The sequence below is a fragment of the Aptenodytes forsteri genome, unplaced genomic scaffold, assembly GCF_000699145.1.
Source record: "Aptenodytes forsteri isolate BGI_AS27 unplaced genomic scaffold, ASM69914v1 Scaffold184, whole genome shotgun sequence".
In the NCBI taxonomy this organism is placed as follows: domain Eukaryota; kingdom Metazoa; phylum Chordata; class Aves; order Sphenisciformes; family Spheniscidae; genus Aptenodytes; species Aptenodytes forsteri.
Genome location: NW_008796078.1, coordinates 2590716 through 2611127, shown reverse-complemented (window position 1 = coordinate 2611127; position 20412 = coordinate 2590716). Strand labels below are relative to the sequence as shown.

Below are 20412 nucleotides of genomic sequence, written 5' to 3'. Positions count from 1 at the left end.
CCCCCCCCACCCCCCCCGCACACATACATTTGGGAGATATCAAATGTGAACATATGGGCACAGAGTGACACAGCAATAGAAGGATCAAGCTGGATAAACAACCTCTGCATAGAATAACCCTATCCAAAAGTGTGGTGTATGGTTTGTGGTTTTTTATTTTTAAATCCTAGAACTTGCTGCTTACTGCAATAACTTGCTTTGTGGAGAGCAATCTTCTGCCTCCCCCCCCTTCCCAGCAGAAGGTGTGGGGACAAGTTTTCTTTCCTTAGTCACAATAGAGTTTCAGTAGTAGGTACTATGGGACAGGACAAGAAAGCTTCACAAACTACAGGTAATACAGGTTGGCTTCCTTGCAGTGTCTTCTCTGACTTTTTACCTTCTGAGAAAGAATGGGTGCTATCATAACAAGAATGGTGTTCCAGTTACTCCCTTAGCAAAAAGATCAACATGGGGGTGCTAGCCTTTTCTAGGAACTGAGCCTTTAAGGACTTTTTGTACCTGAGCGTCTCAGTCCTGAGCAACATGAGCATCTCATCTCTTTGTTGGTTGGCCTAGTAGAGCAACAGAACTTGGTATTTGTCAGTTCTCTGTAAGGACAGTGAAGTACTACTATCTAGAAATAAGCTTAGTGAGAGACCTCATAATGTCAAAAGTGTAATCTGCTAATATTCTTGGTACATCACTTAAATCTCTAACTTGCAGCCATCTAAAAAGCAGCTAAGTGTATGCGTTGGTTTTGTTTTCATACTTGCTTTTTTAATTCTTCAGTCTCCTGGGAGATTCTTTCAGCATGTTGTTTCTTGAAATTTAAGATCATCTAATTTCCAGCCTGAAAGTTTCTCATAACTGTTTTGCCTGCTAACTGTATCAATGCTATCATCTCATTTTAAGTAATTTTCTTCTCTTGGTGTTTTACCCTTGGCACTTAACAGAAAACATTTATAACCTCCTTGTTGCCAGGCTAAATAATACAGGCTTTATTAGTCACCTCCTGTAAGAGCACTTTTCTGTTCTTTCAGTTGGAATTCATCTCTTGACCAAGGCCAACTGTGACGGGGTAGAGTATTCCAGATAAATACTTTTTTGTACAAAAGCACTGGAGAATTCTCAGTTACTCTGTAATGGTATATATATATACCTAAGCATTGGTTCCTCCTCCACCCTCACCCCCCATTCCCCTCCAGTATCACTCTGTGAGTGATTGGAACACGTAGTCACTAATGCTTATATGTCCACTGACAAGGGCTTGGCTTATAGCAAAACTACTTGTTTTTAGTACTGAGGTATAGGATATCCATGCTGCTTGGTATTATTGTACTTCATAGCATTGTGTCTCAGTATAATTTACTGTTCCATATTTTTGATGCATACTTACTATTTTGGGGAAGAGAGGGAGAAGGGGAAAGGGAACTTGTAAGTTTTGATAGCTTTGGAAAAAATTGGAAAAAATCGGGAGTTTTGAGGTAACAGCTCTGACTTTAGATAACCATATCACCTGGGTATTTATGTTGAAATAAGCAAGGCTGTAACAATAATAAAGCTTTCATCTTATTTCATAGTTTCCTTCTATGGGTAATAGTCTGTTTATCATTACAAATACTTTCTGCTAAACTCATATGGTGATGTATTCTATTTGGATGCTACTTAGCAGCAATTGGTTGTTTAAATAGTCTTGGATTTAACAAAACAGAAATAAGATAATGAATGACCTCTCTTCTATAAGCCTGAAAATAGTAGCGAGTGTCCTGAGTTCTGCTGTCAAAAAAATTTTTCACTTCTGGAATCTACTGATGTCCTGTCACTACTGAATTAGGGTTTCAAAATTTAATTCCATCACAAGTTTAAGATTATTGCCTGCCTTCAAGTGTTACAAATATTTAAGCACCCATAGCTTACAGAAACTGTCATTTCCAACTGTTTTTCTCAACGTTGAGCCTCCGACTGCACATTCACGTAGCTGTGAATATTTTAAGTCCAGCTATGTCTAAAAGATGAAAGTACTTTGGACAAAAATACTCTTGCTGTAGTGTGTTTGCTGTAACACAGCTTTGAAACTGACAGGGGTGGAAAGCTGTAGTGTAATAGTCCTCATCAAGATCACTTGTACTCTTTTGCTACACTCTGGTTCAGTGAGAACATCTATCTACATATGTTCATGGAGTCAACAAATACAATTTCATGGCCCTACTGACACAGTGAAGGAAGGTAGGCAGTCCTGTGAAAAGTATTTGAGAGAACCAGTCTTAAATCTTAGCTTCTCAAGAAAGGAGAGGACCTATTCCTGGAAATACTGTCAACAATAATGGGATCTCTTTTTAAATAGTAAGGTTTTTTTTTGTTTGTTAAAGCATCCTTAGTGTGTTTTTGGATCACTTTTGATTGGAATACTTTAAATGCCTGACTTTTAGCCTAAAATATCTAGTTGCCACCTAAAGGCTAACAGGAGGAGAAAGAACAAAGTGCAAAAGTATGTGTAAGTGTTCAGTTCTTATACCACTGACTGTAGCTGTATTGTCATAAATGTGATAGCTATACCACGAAAGGTAGTTGCTCCCACAGGGATCTCTATGCTTAGTTCCCTTAAGGGAAGGTGTTCTAAAGATGTTAACCTGGCACGCTTAAGCTTTGAACAGCTGAGGCAAGGAATTCAAGGACCCAGAGTTTTGTGCCCATTGACTCATGAATGCTGCTCTGAGGTCACTGAGTGTGACAAGTAGAGAAGATGCAAACTACCGGATTTCATCTGATTCTCAGATAGCTTGTGTGAGACATAGCTGAGTTGGGGCTTGTAAGCCCCTATCTTTATGTGTATTATCTAACTTGTTAAAAAAGCCTACTTCAGAAGGGCTTGGTCTTTCTGTTGACAATATCAGAAGCAGAAGGTGACTAGTGGAAGTCCAGACCTGTGGCAGCTAGAAGCAGAAGCTCAACCTATAGTAGAATATAGTGATTTAAATGTCTAAGTTTAGTTAAGTCAAGGTGCATCCAAAATCAAGGTAGTTTCTTACTAGTTAATAGTATTCCAGGTTATGGCAACAAACTAGAGTTGCACCTATACTTGGTGTGTGTTTGCTGTGTCATTAGGAAGGTTGGTGGCCCAGCTTTGAGGTGTGAAGAATTTTAAAATACACGTTTGTGACTGGCTATAATCTAAGCTGCTTTGTTCTTTATGCTTGCATAGACTGGAGTAGTATTTGTGGTGGGAGAATGGAGGAGAAGCTCATCTTATTTCAGGTTGCTTCAGCAGAATTTAAAAGCTTTTACTGGTGACAATTGGTGACAGTTCAAAATGTTAGGTTTTAAATTGTCTGTATAAACTTGTATAGATGCAATCATCTATATTTTTGACCATCTCCTGAAGTTTGATGTGCTGAATTCTAACATGAAAATGGCCTGCACAGGCATTAGAGTGAAACTAAGAATTGTACTCTATCCCTGTACCTTCTGAGGTATTTCTGTAAGAGAAGGGTCTTGAAATAATAACATACTCAAAGGTAGGAACTTTGGATAAATATATGTAGTAGTTGGAAACTACCTTCTACCAAGTACACAAGACTTTCACTTAGTATTTGGATTAGAAGAATTAACTTTTCTTTTCTAATTTATTTAGATGACCACACTCACTAGCATGTCTCCCAAGAAATCTAGTTGGGTTTTTAATTTCCATCAGTACTGTAGTACTCTTTGGAAGATACAGTGGAGTTCAGCTGAAAAACTGTGTAGTGCAGACTGCTAGCTCTAATGCCCTAAAGGCTGGCTTGTTTAGGTTTTCTCTCCTTAGTCTGTACTGTAACTTTAGTAGTAAGTTAAATCTTGTATGAAGAGTATAAGGAAGTGTAGTCACTGTTAAGCTTAGAGTTAATGGAGTTATGAAAAAAGGTTTGGCTCAGAATGTCTGTCATACTTGAATGTGTACAGAATGTTTATGCTGTCATTTTAATTAGAAAAGTATCCATTATAAAACACACACTGCTGTACCACATCTGAAATGTTTTTCTTGAAAATAAAAAAGCAGCCCTGAAACTTTCAGATTTTTATCATGCAGCTATTTAATGTAATAAATATTGTCATATTAGTATATGCTAATGGCATATACTGATATTTGAAACTGCAACACCAGACTGCTGACTTGAAAATTCAATGTTAGAAGCTTTATACCCTCTGCTTTCTAATTAGTCAAAATAGACATTTGATAGGAAATAGTTGAAACTGTTTCTTAATAGATACTGCAAGTTTGGTGAGCAGTGTTTTCAAACTATTTAACTTTCAGTTCTGTGGAAGAAGTTCGTGCTGGACAGATCAGGCTGTTTTCAAATTGCAGTACACAGTATCTATGTTCCAAAACTGTTCTGCCAGGGGAGCCTTTAAATACAAAGAAAACATACAAATAAAGTTTGAAAAGCATAGAAGACTGACCCAAAGTTAGTACAATTAATTCAGCATCTTTGGTAGCTAATGGGGGTTGGAGGTGCTAGGAAATAATTGATGGGAGAAAAGATTTATTTCAAAGACTTGAAGTGGGGAAGTAGAGATAGTAAAGATACTGTGATTACTAAAACACTTCATTGCTCATTAATCATATGTGGGATGGGGAGGTGCATGTTCCTAGCTGAGTATCTTTGATTAGCAAAACAGATGTAGGATGAAGAGAGGCTGCAGCCTTTATGAAATACCTAATTTTTGCATTTGATGTGATAAGATACTGTGCAGAGGGGAGGGAAGGAAGAAACTGTGCTCACTTTTGGGCCTACAGGTATTTTCCCTCTTCCTTCACAAGCCTGTCTACTTCATATTCTTCTTTAATCTTTCCCTGAAGCCACTCCATTCCCTGTGTGTTTTTACTCAGGTGTCGTAAAGAGAGTTGTTCTATCTTGCATCGTGATGAAGCTGCTCTCTCCAGTTAAATATCCTTTTGTTTGTCTTGTCTCCCTTACTAGTGCATTCCTGAGTATTCTGATTGGGTCACAGAGCAAATTGCAAGAGCAAAGGCTTATCAAATCAACTACTGTAATATCTAGTTCTTAAATAATAATTTTCGTCCTAAGATCAAGCTATAGAAAACCTATAGCTTTGCTTATTCTTTTATAAGTATCTCAGAGCTGTGGAGAAACTTTGTGTTCTTCTGATATGCATTCTGTATTACTGGCAGTCTGTGAATCCTTTCAGTACATCAGAGAGCAGTAGTTTAGCTGGGAGGTAACAAAAAGCATTGAACAGATTTAGGCAGCATCTGTTGGAACATCTCCTTGCCAGGAAGTAAGCAGCCTTTCTTCCAACTCTGAAGTGACTGACTATCAGCAAGGAATTCAGGCTTTGGCAGACCTGGCCATGCTATGACCCTGAGGAAAAAGACCTTATTAGTGTCAACTTGTTAATCTACTGAACTATAAAATATGGGCATGGTTACAGTTGTTGTTTGTGCAAGGAAAGGGTATGGGTAGCCTGGAAGAGAGGAGGTGTAAGAGTCATTGGTGAGGTAAAGCAGAAAAAAGGGCTGGTGGTACTTGCACATATGGGAAGGAAGAGAGGAATTTGTGGTAGACTTTTTCGTCTGTATTAAAGTTTGTGATGGCAAGTTATTACCTAGCTTAAAATTAAGACTAAGTCAAATGCTTTTTAGCAGGATGCCAGAAAGAGCTCTAATATTTAGATTTTCTCAAGTTTGGCATCTTAACTCTCTCTGTTCAGGTTCTTGGGACACTCACTTGCCATTCCCATACTCTGCGATCCCCATGTACAATGCCTCGTTCCCACAAACTCGTTTGTATTTGTTGAGTACTGAAAAGGTGCATACTCTGGCTTTTGACAACTTTTTCCATGACTGTAAAGGTTGGAACCTTCCTAAAATGCAGTTGTGGAAGCTAATATTGTATGTTCTTCTGTGTAGTTACCACGAAAGAATAGCTCTGAGCACTGTAAAGTCCTGAATCTATCAATGATAGGATCAGCTTAAAGACAGCTTAATCCTTAGTGTTTATCAGGTGTTTTTTTGGGTGTGACTTCCTTTTGTTCAGCTGTACACAGAACTTCTCTTCTGTTTCTTTATATAGATACTTGGTAGGTAGTTTGGTTCATGATTTCATGCAAGGTAAATGTCTTTAATTGTGCCTATGTCAGTAATTTGGTATGTGTATTGGAGCTTGCTCTTCATTACGTCACTGCAAGGTATAATGTCAATGTATAAACTGTTTTTCTTTGGTCGAGAAGATGCGTCTGTGGCACATAATTCCAAGATGCCATTGGTTTGAGCACTACCCAGTTAAAGGGATTAAAACACATTTAATGTTTTTTAGTTTGTTGTTGCAGTATCCTTGCGATAGCTAAAGATCCATATGCAGATCCAGCGCTGAGGAAGCCGGAAACTTAACCTGTTTTAATTGGATTTCTTCCTCAACAACTACAATTAAACCGTTTCCCAGATTGTATCATGTGGCGTAGGAATCTTGCTATACATGAGGCCTCTGACCTTTTTTGTGTAGCATTTGGGTAGAAGTCTTTGTTCAGGAGGAAAGCATAACCTGCTTGAGACAGTCTAGGAAAGGAAGCCTCAATAGACATCAGCTTGAGTCAGTGCTAAATATCAGTGATTAGAAAAAGAAAAGGAAAACTCCTGAGACCCTCCTGATTTGACCAAAACTTTTCTAAATGATATTTTGAAGATGCAAAAACTTGAGACCCATTCTAGTTAGGTAGATAACAGGTGAGTACTCCCCCTCCCCTGGAAATATAGATTTATTTATTTTTTTTTTATTTATTTATTAGCTTTAAAGTGTTTCTCTTTAAGATGTGCTAGTATGAGTGAACAGGCTTCTCAACTTTTGGCATTTCTGTATGTAAACTTGTTTCAAGCTGAATATTATCAAAATGAAGACCCAGTCTTCTCCCTCTTTACCTTGTTTTCAAGGTAGATCTACATAATGCCCTTAGACCTGTAATCTTGGGTTTATCTGTGGCACTTGTCTAATCTGCTTGTACATGTCAACTGTTTTTTGTGTTTCTTCTTCCAGCAGTAACTCCTGTAAGATCTACTCTCTGAATTTCTTCATTTTAATGGCTAATTAAAGTTCTTTTTTGTTTCCACTCCCCCCCTAAGTTGTCTAGAAGATTGCAGAGATCATCTTATGTTAATTTAGACTTTGGGTGGCCAAACCATGTTTTACTAGCCACTGAGCTCACTAGGTCTCTGTAATTTAAGACAGCTTGGCAAAAGTTGATTAGGAACTTGGCAGGGCTCAGGCAACCTGCCGTGCTGCAGCCTGGGGCATGTATTGTCTAACAGGCTCTGCAGGTAGGACATGGGTATGTACCATATTGGTATTTGTCTTGTAGTGCTATTGCACTTGATTTTACTTAAGGGCTGTGTGTGCCAGATGCAGGTGAATGGCAGACTGTAAATAAGGCACCATCTGGTCTATGGGGTTAGAATAGAGAAGAGGCTTGGTGTTGTAGCAGTAAGTTCTGCATTCAAACTCATAACGTTGAAGTAAATGGAGCTATGCAGCTCAAAGGCAGCTGGGCATTAAGCACTGGGCAGGGCAGCGTTGGAGTAAGTGATGATCTTGGGTGCTTCTTGGTTCACTTGCATGGCAATACTGAAATCAAGCTTCTAAACTGAAATTTGCACTAATTGCTCAAGTGACTTTTTTCTTCACTGATAATAAATGCCCTCCTGCCCCAGCTTTGCCACACCTGCTTACTTGGTCTTAACTTGACCACCTACCTGCTAGGTTGTCTTCATTTCTGGCAGTGTCACTGATGTGTATGTACTTCATGAAGGATTCTGTGCTTTCGTTCATGTTGTCTCACAGAAGGTAAAAGCTCCTCATTCAAATTCATTCCCCTCTTCTGAAAAGAATGTTCTCCCTCAAGCTTGCCAGGCAGCGTGTTTTTTTTATAATGTTAGTGAAAGCTTAAGCCACCACACAGATAGTGAATTTTGGCTCCTACTAAACAAGGGTTTCTAGAGAAGCTGAAAATGAAGGACAGATGAGATTTTACTTCTATTGCTTGTGATGGCTTTTGTTAGGAGTGTGCTAGAAACAAAGAAGAATTCGCATCAATTCACTCTGGATACAAATAGGGTTTTGGTCAGAATCTGGCTGCTGGAAAACATGTTCTTTTCCCTTGGAGATATCAGTTGCTTTTGTTTACTTTAAAAAAGGAAAAAAAGTATTATTTCCATTGTTGCTAACAAGTTGGAACCACACTTGTATTAGCACCAGGTAGCAGAATTGCATACTGAGACTCTCATAGTGTAAACTTCTCTGTCTAGCAGCTTGTCAGTAACAGTAAGCTTAAGGTTCCTGTAGATGTGAAGTCAAGCTCTTGCTATAGGATCTGATTTGGCAGAGAAATTTTGCTCTGTGACACAAATGTACAGAAGAATAAACTTTAAACACACCCATTCCTTGCTTTTCCCTTCTCTTTCCCATTGCTGTGCTAAAAGGGAAAAAGATCTGTCAACAAAGAGACAAAAACTGGTTCAGTATTCTGCAGCTAATGTTTGCTATGTTTATATGTGCCTGTTCTCCATGTGGTATAACAAATCTTCCATGTTACTGAGATGACTTAAATATCTCTGGGCTGCTTCTGAAGCCGAGCTGTTGCTGGCTGACTTGCAGCTATCCAGATCAGACTATTCTTTTACTGAGTATAGATTGATTCAGAAGTTTCTGGGTTCTTATGCTTTTCATAATCTTTATATTTCTGAGCAGAAAAAAATTTAACTGCTGCAGAATAGACTGAATTATGCAACAGAACTTGATGTTTAGCTGGTTAAAAAAACCCCAAACCAAAACAGAGCACTGAAGACCAAGAAACTACAGGTGTTATAAACATGAAAATATTTTCTTTAAGTGTTGAGTCCTGGCATTCTGCTGCTGAGAGAGCATTCCCTTCCTTCGTTAATGAATTAAAGTCAAACCATACACTGATGGACAACTTATATTGAACTAGTTTGGATGTGTTACAAATGGTGACATGGAAAGGTAACCAAACTTGGTTTATTTGGAGAAGAATAACTTAATTATTATAAACATGAAAATATTTTCTTTAAGTGTTGAGTCCTGGCATTCTGCTGCTGAGAGAGCATTCCCTTCCTTCGTTAATGAATTAAAGTCAAACCATACACTGATGGACAACTTATATTGAACTAGTTTGGATGTGTTACAAATGGTGACATGGAAAGGTAACCAAACTTGGTTTATTTGGAGAAGAATAACTTAATTCTTTGAATTTTTTTACAAGGGCAGATTTTTTAATTAAGTTGTGATCTACCCTTGTAAATAAATGTTCTAAGAGATTGTTTTTATTATAAACTCCATTGCTGATACTCTCAAAACCGAGACAAATAGTTGCTGTTGACAACACTTTTAATTTCCAAAGATACAGAATGCTAAACTATAGAGAAGCAAGAGAATAAAATGAAATGCTTTCTATTTTTCTTCTCTTTTGGATAAAGTTCTAAGATCCGAATGACACTTACGTACTTTTGTGAACGAAAATGCAGTCCAGAGAAGAGTGACACAACTTGTAATATTTCTGTCCTTGATCATAAGACAGACAAAGCAGTGAGGTGGCAGAACTGAAGAGGGATGCCCTCAAAACAGCGTTATATTTGTTCCATGCAACTCCTTTATTTTTTCTCCTTAGACTGCAGCTTCTGGTCTTCCAGAGGAAAGGAGTATAGGAGAATAAAGGCTTTTACAATCTTGACATGTGCTAGCCCCCTTAACCAACTCACAAGAATTTAGTTAAGCTTTAGTCCTGGTTTAATTTCTCAGTGGACTAAGATGGTGGTTCTTTCTTCAGTAATGAAACAAAGCTATGGATTCCTGTGTACCATGAGCTGGGGACACTAGTCATACAAACCAGACCTGAGACACCTGAGCTTACCTTTGTGTCCTGTACAACCATATACAGAATAGAATATGAGCAGTGGGTTTTTTTTTTCTTATTCCTTTAAGCTGTCCAGATGAACAGGAATGTTCTGCTGTCTAACTTCTGCAGGTGCATGTTTTTTTTTTTTTAGCTAATTTGTGGCCCTCCCCACCATCCATAGGTTTCTCTTGGTTCTTGAGCTATTAAACTTCTTGAGCAGTCAGTTGTGCTGTTAACTGGTTATAAAGCCATCTGCTAGCGGTACCTGTGCTTCTCTATAATTTTGAGTAGTGCCCCGTTTGCTATTTCAGTTTGACTTTCCACAGCCCAAAAGGGCTCACTAAGGTTCTGGCTGTGGTGTATAGGCCAATCCACTGTTTTCTTTCTAAACCAATGATGGGTGCCAGGTCTCAGTAGTCTTTATGGAACAAGATTTTAAGCTTTTTTCAGGTCACTGAAGGCATCTTCAGTTTGCTTTTCCGTACCAGGCCCAGCAAAAGGTCTCTGCAGTCTCAGACTTCAAATTCAACTGACCTGCTTGAAGCAGGGGAGGCTGTTCAGCTTCTGCAACTCAGAATGTCTTCCCATGGTCACAAAACTGTTCTTATCGACACTGGAGCATTGATAGGATGTATTTAGATTTTGTCTTAAACAATACTTGACCTCTGACTTCCCCAGACTACGTGTTCCCAAGCTATGGTATCTTTTACACAGATATCTTCCAGTCCTTTCACCAAACAGAGGTCGGTAGGTAAGGGTGCTACTTTGCTGGCTTGGGGTCACGGCATGTATAACCTGTTGGATCACACAGTCCTAACAACGTGGGCATTGCTGTAGTGAGCAGTGCTGTGCATCTTTTCAGAGGCATTTTGAGCATTCTTATCTCCTGTGGGAACTTGTAAATCTTCAGTCTGAGGCAATGAATGTTCTAACTGCCAATTAGCAGTATAGTTCCCCCTAATTCTGAACCATGAGATCAAAAACGAAGGTATTTTTAGCTCTTCTCCCTTCCTTTTCCATGCCAAGACTTTCTCTTCCCAATCTTTGTCTATAGGTCATTATAGACATACATGCATAGATGCAGTCTAGAGAATCTTAACCTGGTGGCTACATCCTTCCAAGTTCCTAGCCACTTGTTTTGCTGATTCTGTGAAGGTAGCCTTTTGCGTTGCCACTCTCTCAGCTAGAAGGCTAGGCAAGGTCTAAGCTCTTGAAAGACTGTGTAAGGGAAAGCTGACTTCTTCCTAATGTAGCAAGGCCCAAAGTTGGCTGGCTGTTGTAAAGTCAGTGGAATGGGGGGGTAACTCCTGCTCCTTTACTGATTTACTTTCCTTTTTTTTTTTTTTTTTTTTTTTTGTGGAGTCCATCGCTTGAGTGTATTTATGGCCTACTGGTATTTGAGAAGTTTTCTGCAGTATCCATACCTCTTTTAATATATGGGGTATTTTTGAAATGGTTAAGAAATGCTCCCACTCTAATGATTACAAAGTAGCTGAATTAAAAAGAACTCCTCCATTGTAAATGAATCTAAGAAGAATATTGTGCTGGAGCTTTTTTGTCAGCGATTTGGAAAAACCTGTCTCTGGCTAACAGCTTATATATGGTGTAAAGTTACCCAGTGTAAAAATGGACATGTGAGCTAGTCCTAAGTCCATAATGTCTTCAGTGACTGGACTCCTTTGATATTTGTAGCTTACATGCCCATATTGCTTACTTCTTCATCTTAGTCCAGGTTACTGGATTGTGTTTTTGAGGAACTGAAGGGGAGTGAATGCTTTCTGAGCTACACTGGATTGCAGTGAGGAACAGGGCCAGAGTTGTTTCTTTTCTCAGCAAGGTTGTCCTTGGGAGTGATGGGGAATGTGTCCTTGCACACCTGTACATCTACATAGATCTGAGATCTCGGGTTACTTAAAAAGCCGTGCAATAGATGTCAGTTCATCAAATGCTTCTGCTGGAAAATACTATTTTCTGATAGTCTGTTAGTGTCTGCGTGTGTTTATATCTGGCATGATGTTTTGATATCTTATTTAATTTGGGATTTTTTCTTTCCCCTTTCTTCAGAGTATCTCTCATGATTCACCTTTTGCCTTTCTGCTCTTGCTCAGAACTCGGAATATATTTTATCATCGTGGTTGGAAATTGTCACTTCTCAGCAGAATGAGAGCGCTCTAACATAATCTAAGGTCTTACTTTCCACAGGAGGTTGGACCAGATGATCTCGAGAGGTCCTTTCCAGCCAAGGCTTTTTTAATGAGTAGAACTTAACTCTTGTGCTCCAGTTGAACCCTGCATCAAAAAGGCATCAGGTCTGAAGAGGAGTTTGCCTCTGTATGCTGTTAAACTCTTCTTGTCTTCCCATAAATATCTTCTTAATGTCTTCCAAGAGAACTGACAAAAGTGATGCAACTAATTAAGCTTGTAGAAATTCTGTGCTGGAAGAGGTGTAGAAATCTGTTTCCTCACCACCTAACATGCTCGTTTTAAGAAGAAACTTCCTTGATACCTACCTCACTGCTGGGAAGACAGACAAGTAATGTTACAGTAGTAGGAGGCTGTAGAGTCTTGTTTATCCTGAAGTTTTTTCTATATGTACTGAATTTGCTCTAGTTAGTGTATCTGTGCATGTATTTCTATGTGTGTAGTTTGTTTTTTTCTTTGGCATTGGAGGGGGAGAATACAAAAAGAATACAGTCCAGCTTAATGTATGATTCAGTGCAATTTTGTGTGGTTTCTGCATCAAAAGAAGTTAACCTGATAAAAGTCTCCATGTGCATTTTACATCGTTAGATGCAGTGCAGCAGGTAAGCCTTAGTGTACTCTAGCATCTTTAAATCATGTAGACAGCTTATGGCTATTAATGGGGAGAAGGTAGAAATGGAAACAGATAAGAAAATAAGTGGTAACTTGCTCTTCCTATGTTGGAAGAAGAAAAGCTTGTCATTCCTTAAGGCTCAATGCTTTCATGCAGCTGAGTAACCCAGGATTTGCATGAATGCAGCCGAAATCCGTCCAACTTACAGCACCTTACAGCTCATGGGACAATATCTTTTTCCCTTGTTTATGTATAGAAATTTGCTGTCAGGAAGAAGGAAGGGATGATGAGAATTTGGGAGATGTTGTGGAAAATTTTTCTAGAAAATCTTCAGTGTGTTGTTGTACCCACTCCCTAAATTATTCCATGAACTATTTCTCCAAGTAGAAGGGACAAGAGGCTGCTAAACTGAAAATACAAGCTTCTGTCTGCATGGAGCTTTGACATGAAATTTATGTTTGGAGGTGAGGACTGCAGTGGAAAAAGAACTGTGCAGAGTGGGTAACTACTGAATTTAGAGGGTATAGTAAGGAAGAGTATTGCGTCAAAATCAGCTGCACAAGACTCAGTTTAAAGCAACTAACTGGACTAAAAAGTCTTCTCAATAATGAATTTCTGAGTCAGCTGGTGAAGTAGTAGAAGTAATTGAATGAGTGTGTGCTTGCTTGCAAGGCAAGAAAATAGGTGTTGTGTGTTTGCAGGTAAATGAGGAGAGCCTTGTGAGCAGTGAGCAAAAATGAGGTGCAGCTATGAGATCAGTTTAAAATGAAGTAATGTAGGTCCAAAACAATTCAGCAGTTACTGAACCATATGCAGTAAGTTCTTCAGTTTAGTTGCAATTAGTGTTAACTCTTGAATGTGTTGTATGCTTGTATATTTAGAATGTTGCTTCTACCTTAACTGACTAGATTTGTCACAGACACAGCTGGTCAAGTAAATTAATGTTCTCTACGCTGAAGTGAAGGAATACAAATCTGAAGTCTTAGACTTAACATTTTCTGATAAGTACGCTGAACTCTGGGTTCTGGCTGGCAAGATGTGCAACTTACTGGAAGAAAATGTCCTGAACTTACAAGGCATATAAACATCCTCTCGTCTTTTCCTTCTTCCCCAGCTTTTGTCTAATACTGACTTCAGGGCAGTAAGTCTTTGCAAGTTTGAGAAGCTGGCTTGCTGCAGCAGCATTAAGTAAGGCACTGTTTTTTGGGCCAAGGTACAAAAGAGAAAGTATGCTGACCAGTGTACTTAACTTCAAGCAGATAACAGGCATTATAATGGAGTGTTACAGGCAGAGGTGCTAGCCATATCCTTAAATATTCGGGGAAATTGGAGTGCAAGAGCCTGAAAAATTCTTGTACTACCAAGACTATTGCAAAGAACTTAAAAACCCCAAAAAAACAAACCAACAAAAAACCCCCAAATAAAAACAAACAAGTTCTAGAGCTCATCCAAGTAGATTAAGGAAGCCCTTTTCTTGTGAAAGCTTTCGATTCCACTTTTACAGAGGTTGTTGCCACTTTGCCTTGTTTACGCTATCAGTGGCCCTAGAACCTGTTGGAGTGCTTCGGTTTACTCATTCTCTTTTCCTCTCTGTAGCCTACATCACAGTGCACAGTATCCTTCAGGGGGTGCTTTTTGGGTGTTAAGTAGAAGCCGATACAGGCTTGTAATGTAGTTGTCCGTTCCCTCTGTTTGCTTTAAGATATGGAAAAGTGTCAGTCACTTCCTGTTGGCTTTTCCATGAGAAGGAAGGCAAAGGCTTCACTGCAAGTTGACAGGTGGCTTGTGTATCTTGTGTTCCTGTGGAACCTCTCCAAGTAATGTGTTGGCTATGCATTAGCTATAATGTTTGTAATAGGTATGTTAGGTCTACAGAAATTAATTCTAGTTGCTTTCCTGTCCAGTAACAAAGGTGACTGTTAATGGTAATCAAATAGTGTTTACTAAAACTCAAGAATACTATGCAAGATAATAACAATTAGATGCCAGTGCATCTGGCAGATACGTTGTGGGTTTATTTGAAATGCTGTTTTTTAGTATTCATCCTCAATCTAAAGAGTCTGCTTATGAGGAGAGCATCTGCGGGCCAGTGCTTTGGCATCGTTACAGCTAGGAATATGGAGTTGTGAAACAGTAACCAAAATGACTTGTTTACAGAAGACTTTATGCTAGAAGAGGACCTGAACTTAAAATTGTCAAATTGCAAAGCCTGTCAACTGAAGCACAGAGGTCTGATGTACAGTTGTAGCTTTTTCTTACTGTGGGTGTGGGGAGAACGCTTAATGTAGTTGAGGAAATAGTCTTAAAATGTGACAGGACTGCACTGGCGCATTCAGCTGATCTACTGGGTTGCGCATCTTCTTTGAATTTAGGTATCTAAAGAGGGGGAAGAATAAGCCAGGTGCTGGGAGCGAGGCTTACAGATGGAGGGACAAGTCTGAATGAGAACAGTTCAATTTTAGGAACCTCAGGGCTCTTTACTTGTCATTATGGCATGTGGAAGACGCAGTTGTGACCCACTAAAAAGATCTCTTCCCTACTGGACTAACTGGGCACATGGTATTGTGTGGCTTCAAATACTTGCAGTGAGACTTAATGTTTTGATGTTAAAGGTCAGAGCCAAATCATGAAGCAGCATCCTATTTAAAGGCAAACTGGGAGTCATATGGTAACACGCTACACAATAAGAAATGCAGTTAAGTTGAGAGGTTTCAATATAGAAGGTAACTCTGGACATCATCTTGACTTGACAGATGCCTTACAGGATAAAACAGCTGCCATTTCATTCTTCTGCACAGCTGAAAATATCATGTGTATGACGACACACTGTGCTGCATAACTTCTAAGCACAGACTACTTAAAGTGGCTGGCTGAGCCAGACACATCAACATTAAACTAAAGTTTCCCTAGACAGCACCAGGATTGCCCATGTGATGTTTTCTTCAGCTAACTCTTCTAGTGTTTTGTGGAGGAGCCCATGTACTGGCCCTAGGTGGGAAAGCATGTGGCTGACCTAGCAGAGCTCTAGAGTGAGCGCTGCACCTTGCAGAATGAAGCCTGCTGGAATGCACGTTCTTGACTATATAGTTGGTACGAGGTGATACAATAGATCTATGGCAACCATTTCACAGTATGATGGATAGTTTGACATTAGTACCCAATTTCAACCTCAGTTGACCTTTGTACAGGAGGGGACACTACTCCCTCCTTTCAGAAAATGCACAAAATGTGTCTCCTTGCTGATGCATGTGAAGAGATGTTTTTTTCATTTGGTGTTTGAATACAAAGAAATAAAGAGAGAATGTACAACAGCATTTGACAGTGCCTGTGATCGACTTCAGCTAGACCCCCTAGGTAGTGCTGGAACCTTGGTCAGCTTTCAGCCTGGTTGATGCTAGGCTCGTTGTCTTGCATCTGCGGTGTACTCTGCAGAGAGTGCTACCACTTACGCTCTCCTCAACCTGACTAATCTGGCTGCACCAGCAAGCTGGCATAACTTCCAGCTATAGCAGTTTTTCTCCGTTCCATTGTAAGTCTTTTTGTGCTCCAAAGTGTAAATTGTAGACTGGAGGTGTCATGTATTACTTAAAAGCTTTAAACCTTTCTGTTAGTGGGAATATTTACTATGTTTAAGGAGTTAGGATAAGAGAAATAATCATGAAGAAGGAAAGCTCAGCTTCTGAAGAGTAGGGTTTACAGCTTTCTCCACTTCCCAGTCATCAAGACTTACAGCTATGAGGTTCATTGAACAACTGTGTTTTGTGGGATTGCGTATTTTGTACTCTACTTACATTCTTTCAAGTTCTGAAGCATAAGGTAAAAAAACAAGGTAAAGACAATGATTTGCTAATTAATCGTACTTTCTGCTTTTGCTGTCTGCTGCTGTGTTGGACCTCTTAGTGGAAAGAACACAAAGAACTTTCAAAAGATGCTTTGACTCCTGTGATGTGGGGATTAGGATGGGGAGCAATTCTTCTGCCTAACTTGTATTCTTATTTGATTCCTGGAGCTTATTTAAAATATTTCTGGCATGCTAACCGGGGGCTTTTAGTACTAGGTTGTATCATTACAGTGTAACAAGACTGAATCTGAGCTAGCGGAATCCTGATCACTAATTTCTTGTGCTGTGCAGGTGTCTTGATCATATGCATGTTCCTTTTGGCATTGTACTAGGTATGTGACGTAATGGTTTGCATAATACCAATTCATGTGCCTGGTTTCTTATGGCCTGCAGTAAAACGGAATAATTTAGGATTTTTTTTTTCTACTCACTTTTGTTCACTTCTATAGGCTCTTCCACAGGAATAGACAATTATAGTCAAGTATTATCTGGCTTTACTGACAATACCAGGTCTTGAGAGTTACTTTATTGGAGGCATTCAAACTTGAACTGAGCCTTGGTTATCTGCAGCTGAAATGTTTTAAACTTTTTCCTGGCAGACTTCTTGCTTACTGTGCTATGGATATAATAGATACTGAATCAGCATATAGACTATTGTGTTCTTAAACTTCGGCTATTTTTCTTCTTGTGGCTTTTTTCACCTGCAAATACCTTTTTTACCAGATTCTACACAATTAGAAAGAGTAAAACTGGATTTGCTGGTTGTGGTCCTGTTGCTATGCTCTCGGTATAGAAATACCAATTTAGCACAGGATACAAAAGTTACCTCTCTTCACTGAGGAGCTAAGTGAGGCTTGACCTTGAAATACCTCTGAGGACTGCAACTGGGTGTTATGGTAGTCTTCCATAAATAACTACCAAAATAGTATCTGTAGACCTCTAGCAGTCACAAAGCAATTCCAAAAGTAGTAATACAAAGCCATTATATTGATTATTTTTTTTAAATAATTGTGTACACTCATTAATTCTTCTGTCTCAAATACCTTTTCCCGCTAATTAACCTCTCATGAGCAAGAACTTCTTGCTTGTATAGCTAGATCTCTTTTCCTGAATTACTATGTATCTTTCTTTATGCAAATGGCAGTTGCATAAATCTGACTAGAGAAAGAAGCTGTTTTAGAAGCGCAGTGGTTGAGTTACTTCTGTAATCTTGTGGATACTGCTGCTTATTGCCGAAACTGGCATTGTCATCTCCCACAATGAGAGTTAAAATACTTAAATACTAGTGTTCTCTATCAAGCATTGAGTTTTACTAGTTAGCGTGTTTCCTTATGTTAACGTACAGGTTCTCCTAAATTGCGTTTGTCTTGTCGTCTTAAAATAATTATAGAAGCCTGCCAGAAAAGAAGCATGTCATCATGGAATCATAGAATAGTTTGGGTTGGAAGGGAGCTTTAAAGGTCATCTAGTCCAATAGGTCATTTGTATGCTATATATACTGAAAACTGGTTGCTCTATTTTAAGGATCTAAATGCTCTTGAGAAGAATCTTGGTTCGTGTGCCTTTTAACTAAAAATTGTTTAAAGGTTTTTGTCTTAAGTTTTTGCTTAAACAATAGCATTTTACACTTGTCTCTTGAGGCATGGCTGTGAGTCTTCATGCCACGTGTCTTATGACTATATCTCTCTTGTCTTTCAGTGAATGATAGTGTCTAGAAAGGGTATGTCCCTTCAGGAGAGAGGTGCCAATGTCCAACCGGCCTAATAACAATCCAGGGGGGTCACTGCGACGTTCACAGAGGAACACTGCTGGGGCCCAGCCACAAGACGACGCAGTAGGAGGAAGGTATGTTATCTCTGAATGTGTTTTAATGTATAAAAGCAAAATTGATGTTGTTTAATTAGAGAATGAAGTTTTCCATCCTGCAATCCAAGGACTGAAACTTGCATAAAATCTTTGCCCCTGAAGTGCTATCTGTACTGTTATTGTATGGAATGAAAACATGGATAACTTGCTATCACGCATGTTCAGCTAGAATAGCAATAGTAGATCTATGGGGAAAAGTGTAACTGAGCTGTATTCCACAAATCACAGGTAGTAACAAATTCCTTCCCCCTCTTCCTTCCCTGATAACAAAAATACGTCGGGGGGACGGGACAGGGAAACTCTGGTGTGTGAAATCTGGGAAAATCTGTATCTCTGTTAGAGAAGACTGAATAACTGGCACTTCTCTGTTCCCTTGCACTGCATGTTAATCCTGTGCAGCTTTTGAATAATTCCAGAACAAAAGGTTTGCCATCCTTTAATATACTTGTACTAGTGAGCAAGTGGACCAGGTTGTATTTGTTCTGTAAGTGGTTGCCTCTACAATGCAGAACGAAGAAGATCCTTGAAACTTTTCTGTGGATGCTGACTGTATAATTATTGCCATGTCCTTTAAGGAATTAAGAGTCTTCATCTGAGTGAGTGAGAAGTCTTCCTTTAATTTTGTTAAAATATTAGTCTAATGAAGAAAGGTTATAGTATCACGGTAGGCAGCATCTATCTGTACTCTTAATTCCTCAGAGGTGTTACTGGTGCAGTTGTTTGAATATGTGTATCTTGGGCTTGGGTTTTTTTTGTATAAGAGTATTAAAATATTGCAGGTTAGTGGCACAAAATAAAAAGTTTTTTACTATGAAGGAATTGAGCTATAACGTATAATGAAGATGAGGTGTCTTTCTTACTAGTATAAAGTCTAACTGAGAACAAGGTCACTATTGAGTGGATGAAGGAGGCTAGCTGTTCTTCTAAGGAACCTTGGGGGGAATAATTCAATCTGCAAAATGTGGCTTTGCTTTTTCTAAACCAGTCTCTACTGTACAAATGGAAAAGCAGATGATAAACACAAGGCTTCTGTCCTGGGCTTCTGTAGCATAAGGAGGGGGAAGTTGCTGCCTTATGTAGCTGATTATTTTGCAAGCTAGAATTGTTTTTGGAGAATACTCCTTCTTTAACTGAGGCATGGTGAACCCTTCATTCCATTCTGTCCATTCTGTGTGGATGTCTGTTGGATATTGCCATACCAACTCTTTCCTTTTTCACCGAACTTGACCTGGGTGAATAACCCTCTTCCTAGAATAAAGAACTAGAGGCAAGTTATTTGGGCATGGGGTGGGGGATTCTTCTTCAGATATCTACTCTTTATTCAGATTTTATAGCAGAATGCCAGGGAGAAGCTCTACAGTGAGTCAGACAAATTGAAGAATTTTAGGGGTAGCACTATTTTCTTATAAGAAAGTTACTCATCCGGTGTTTTGATGCATTGTGATCTGTTACTTGTGCTGTCACACAATGATTCAAGATGCAACTTGTCTTAAATGACTGGACCTTTTACACCCCTCACCAAATCTGTGTCAGTCAAACTTCCATGAGCAGAGCGTATTGCACTCCTGAACTATGTTAGACCTTTATCAGAACCAAAGCTCTTTGCTTAAGCAAAGAGGATGGAAGCTTACAATACTCTTTGAAAATGCAGGCTCTTTAGAACAGGACCTCCCCTGCCTTTCCATCTCTGAACAAGCATTTTCGGCTGGCAAAGCACGTAAAAAGGCCTGGATAAAGCATGCTGGTTAATATAAACTTTATAATGAATTCAGTTTCTCTTACTGTCTTCTGTATCTCCTCTTTAGTAAGCTGTTGGGCAGAAATGGCTATTGTACAAGGAACAATGTAAGACAGATCTATCATGTCCTTGAAAAATCTGTAGATGAAGTGGAAAGAGACAGGCTCTTGGATAACAGTCACTTTTTCTCTGGTTGCCTGTCTTTAGACACAAACCTCAGGACTCATCCTTCCATGCATCTAGGATGCAGTGGGATGGTATGTTCTAGTTCTG

At 39.2% G+C, this 20412-nt stretch overlaps 1 protein-coding gene across 1 annotated transcript in view; it reads left to right on the top strand.

Annotated features, from left to right (window-relative positions):
- Positions 1-20412, top strand: part of TRIP12 (thyroid hormone receptor interactor 12) — a 77239-nt gene that overhangs the window by 1330 nt on the left and 55497 nt on the right. The window contains exon 2 of the mRNA XM_019474021.1: positions 18234-18380. Within this exon, the coding sequence (XP_019329566.1) occupies positions 18283-18380 (98 nt within the window). The 5' untranslated portion in view covers positions 18234-18282. The remainder of the gene's footprint in view (positions 1-18233; positions 18381-20412) is intronic.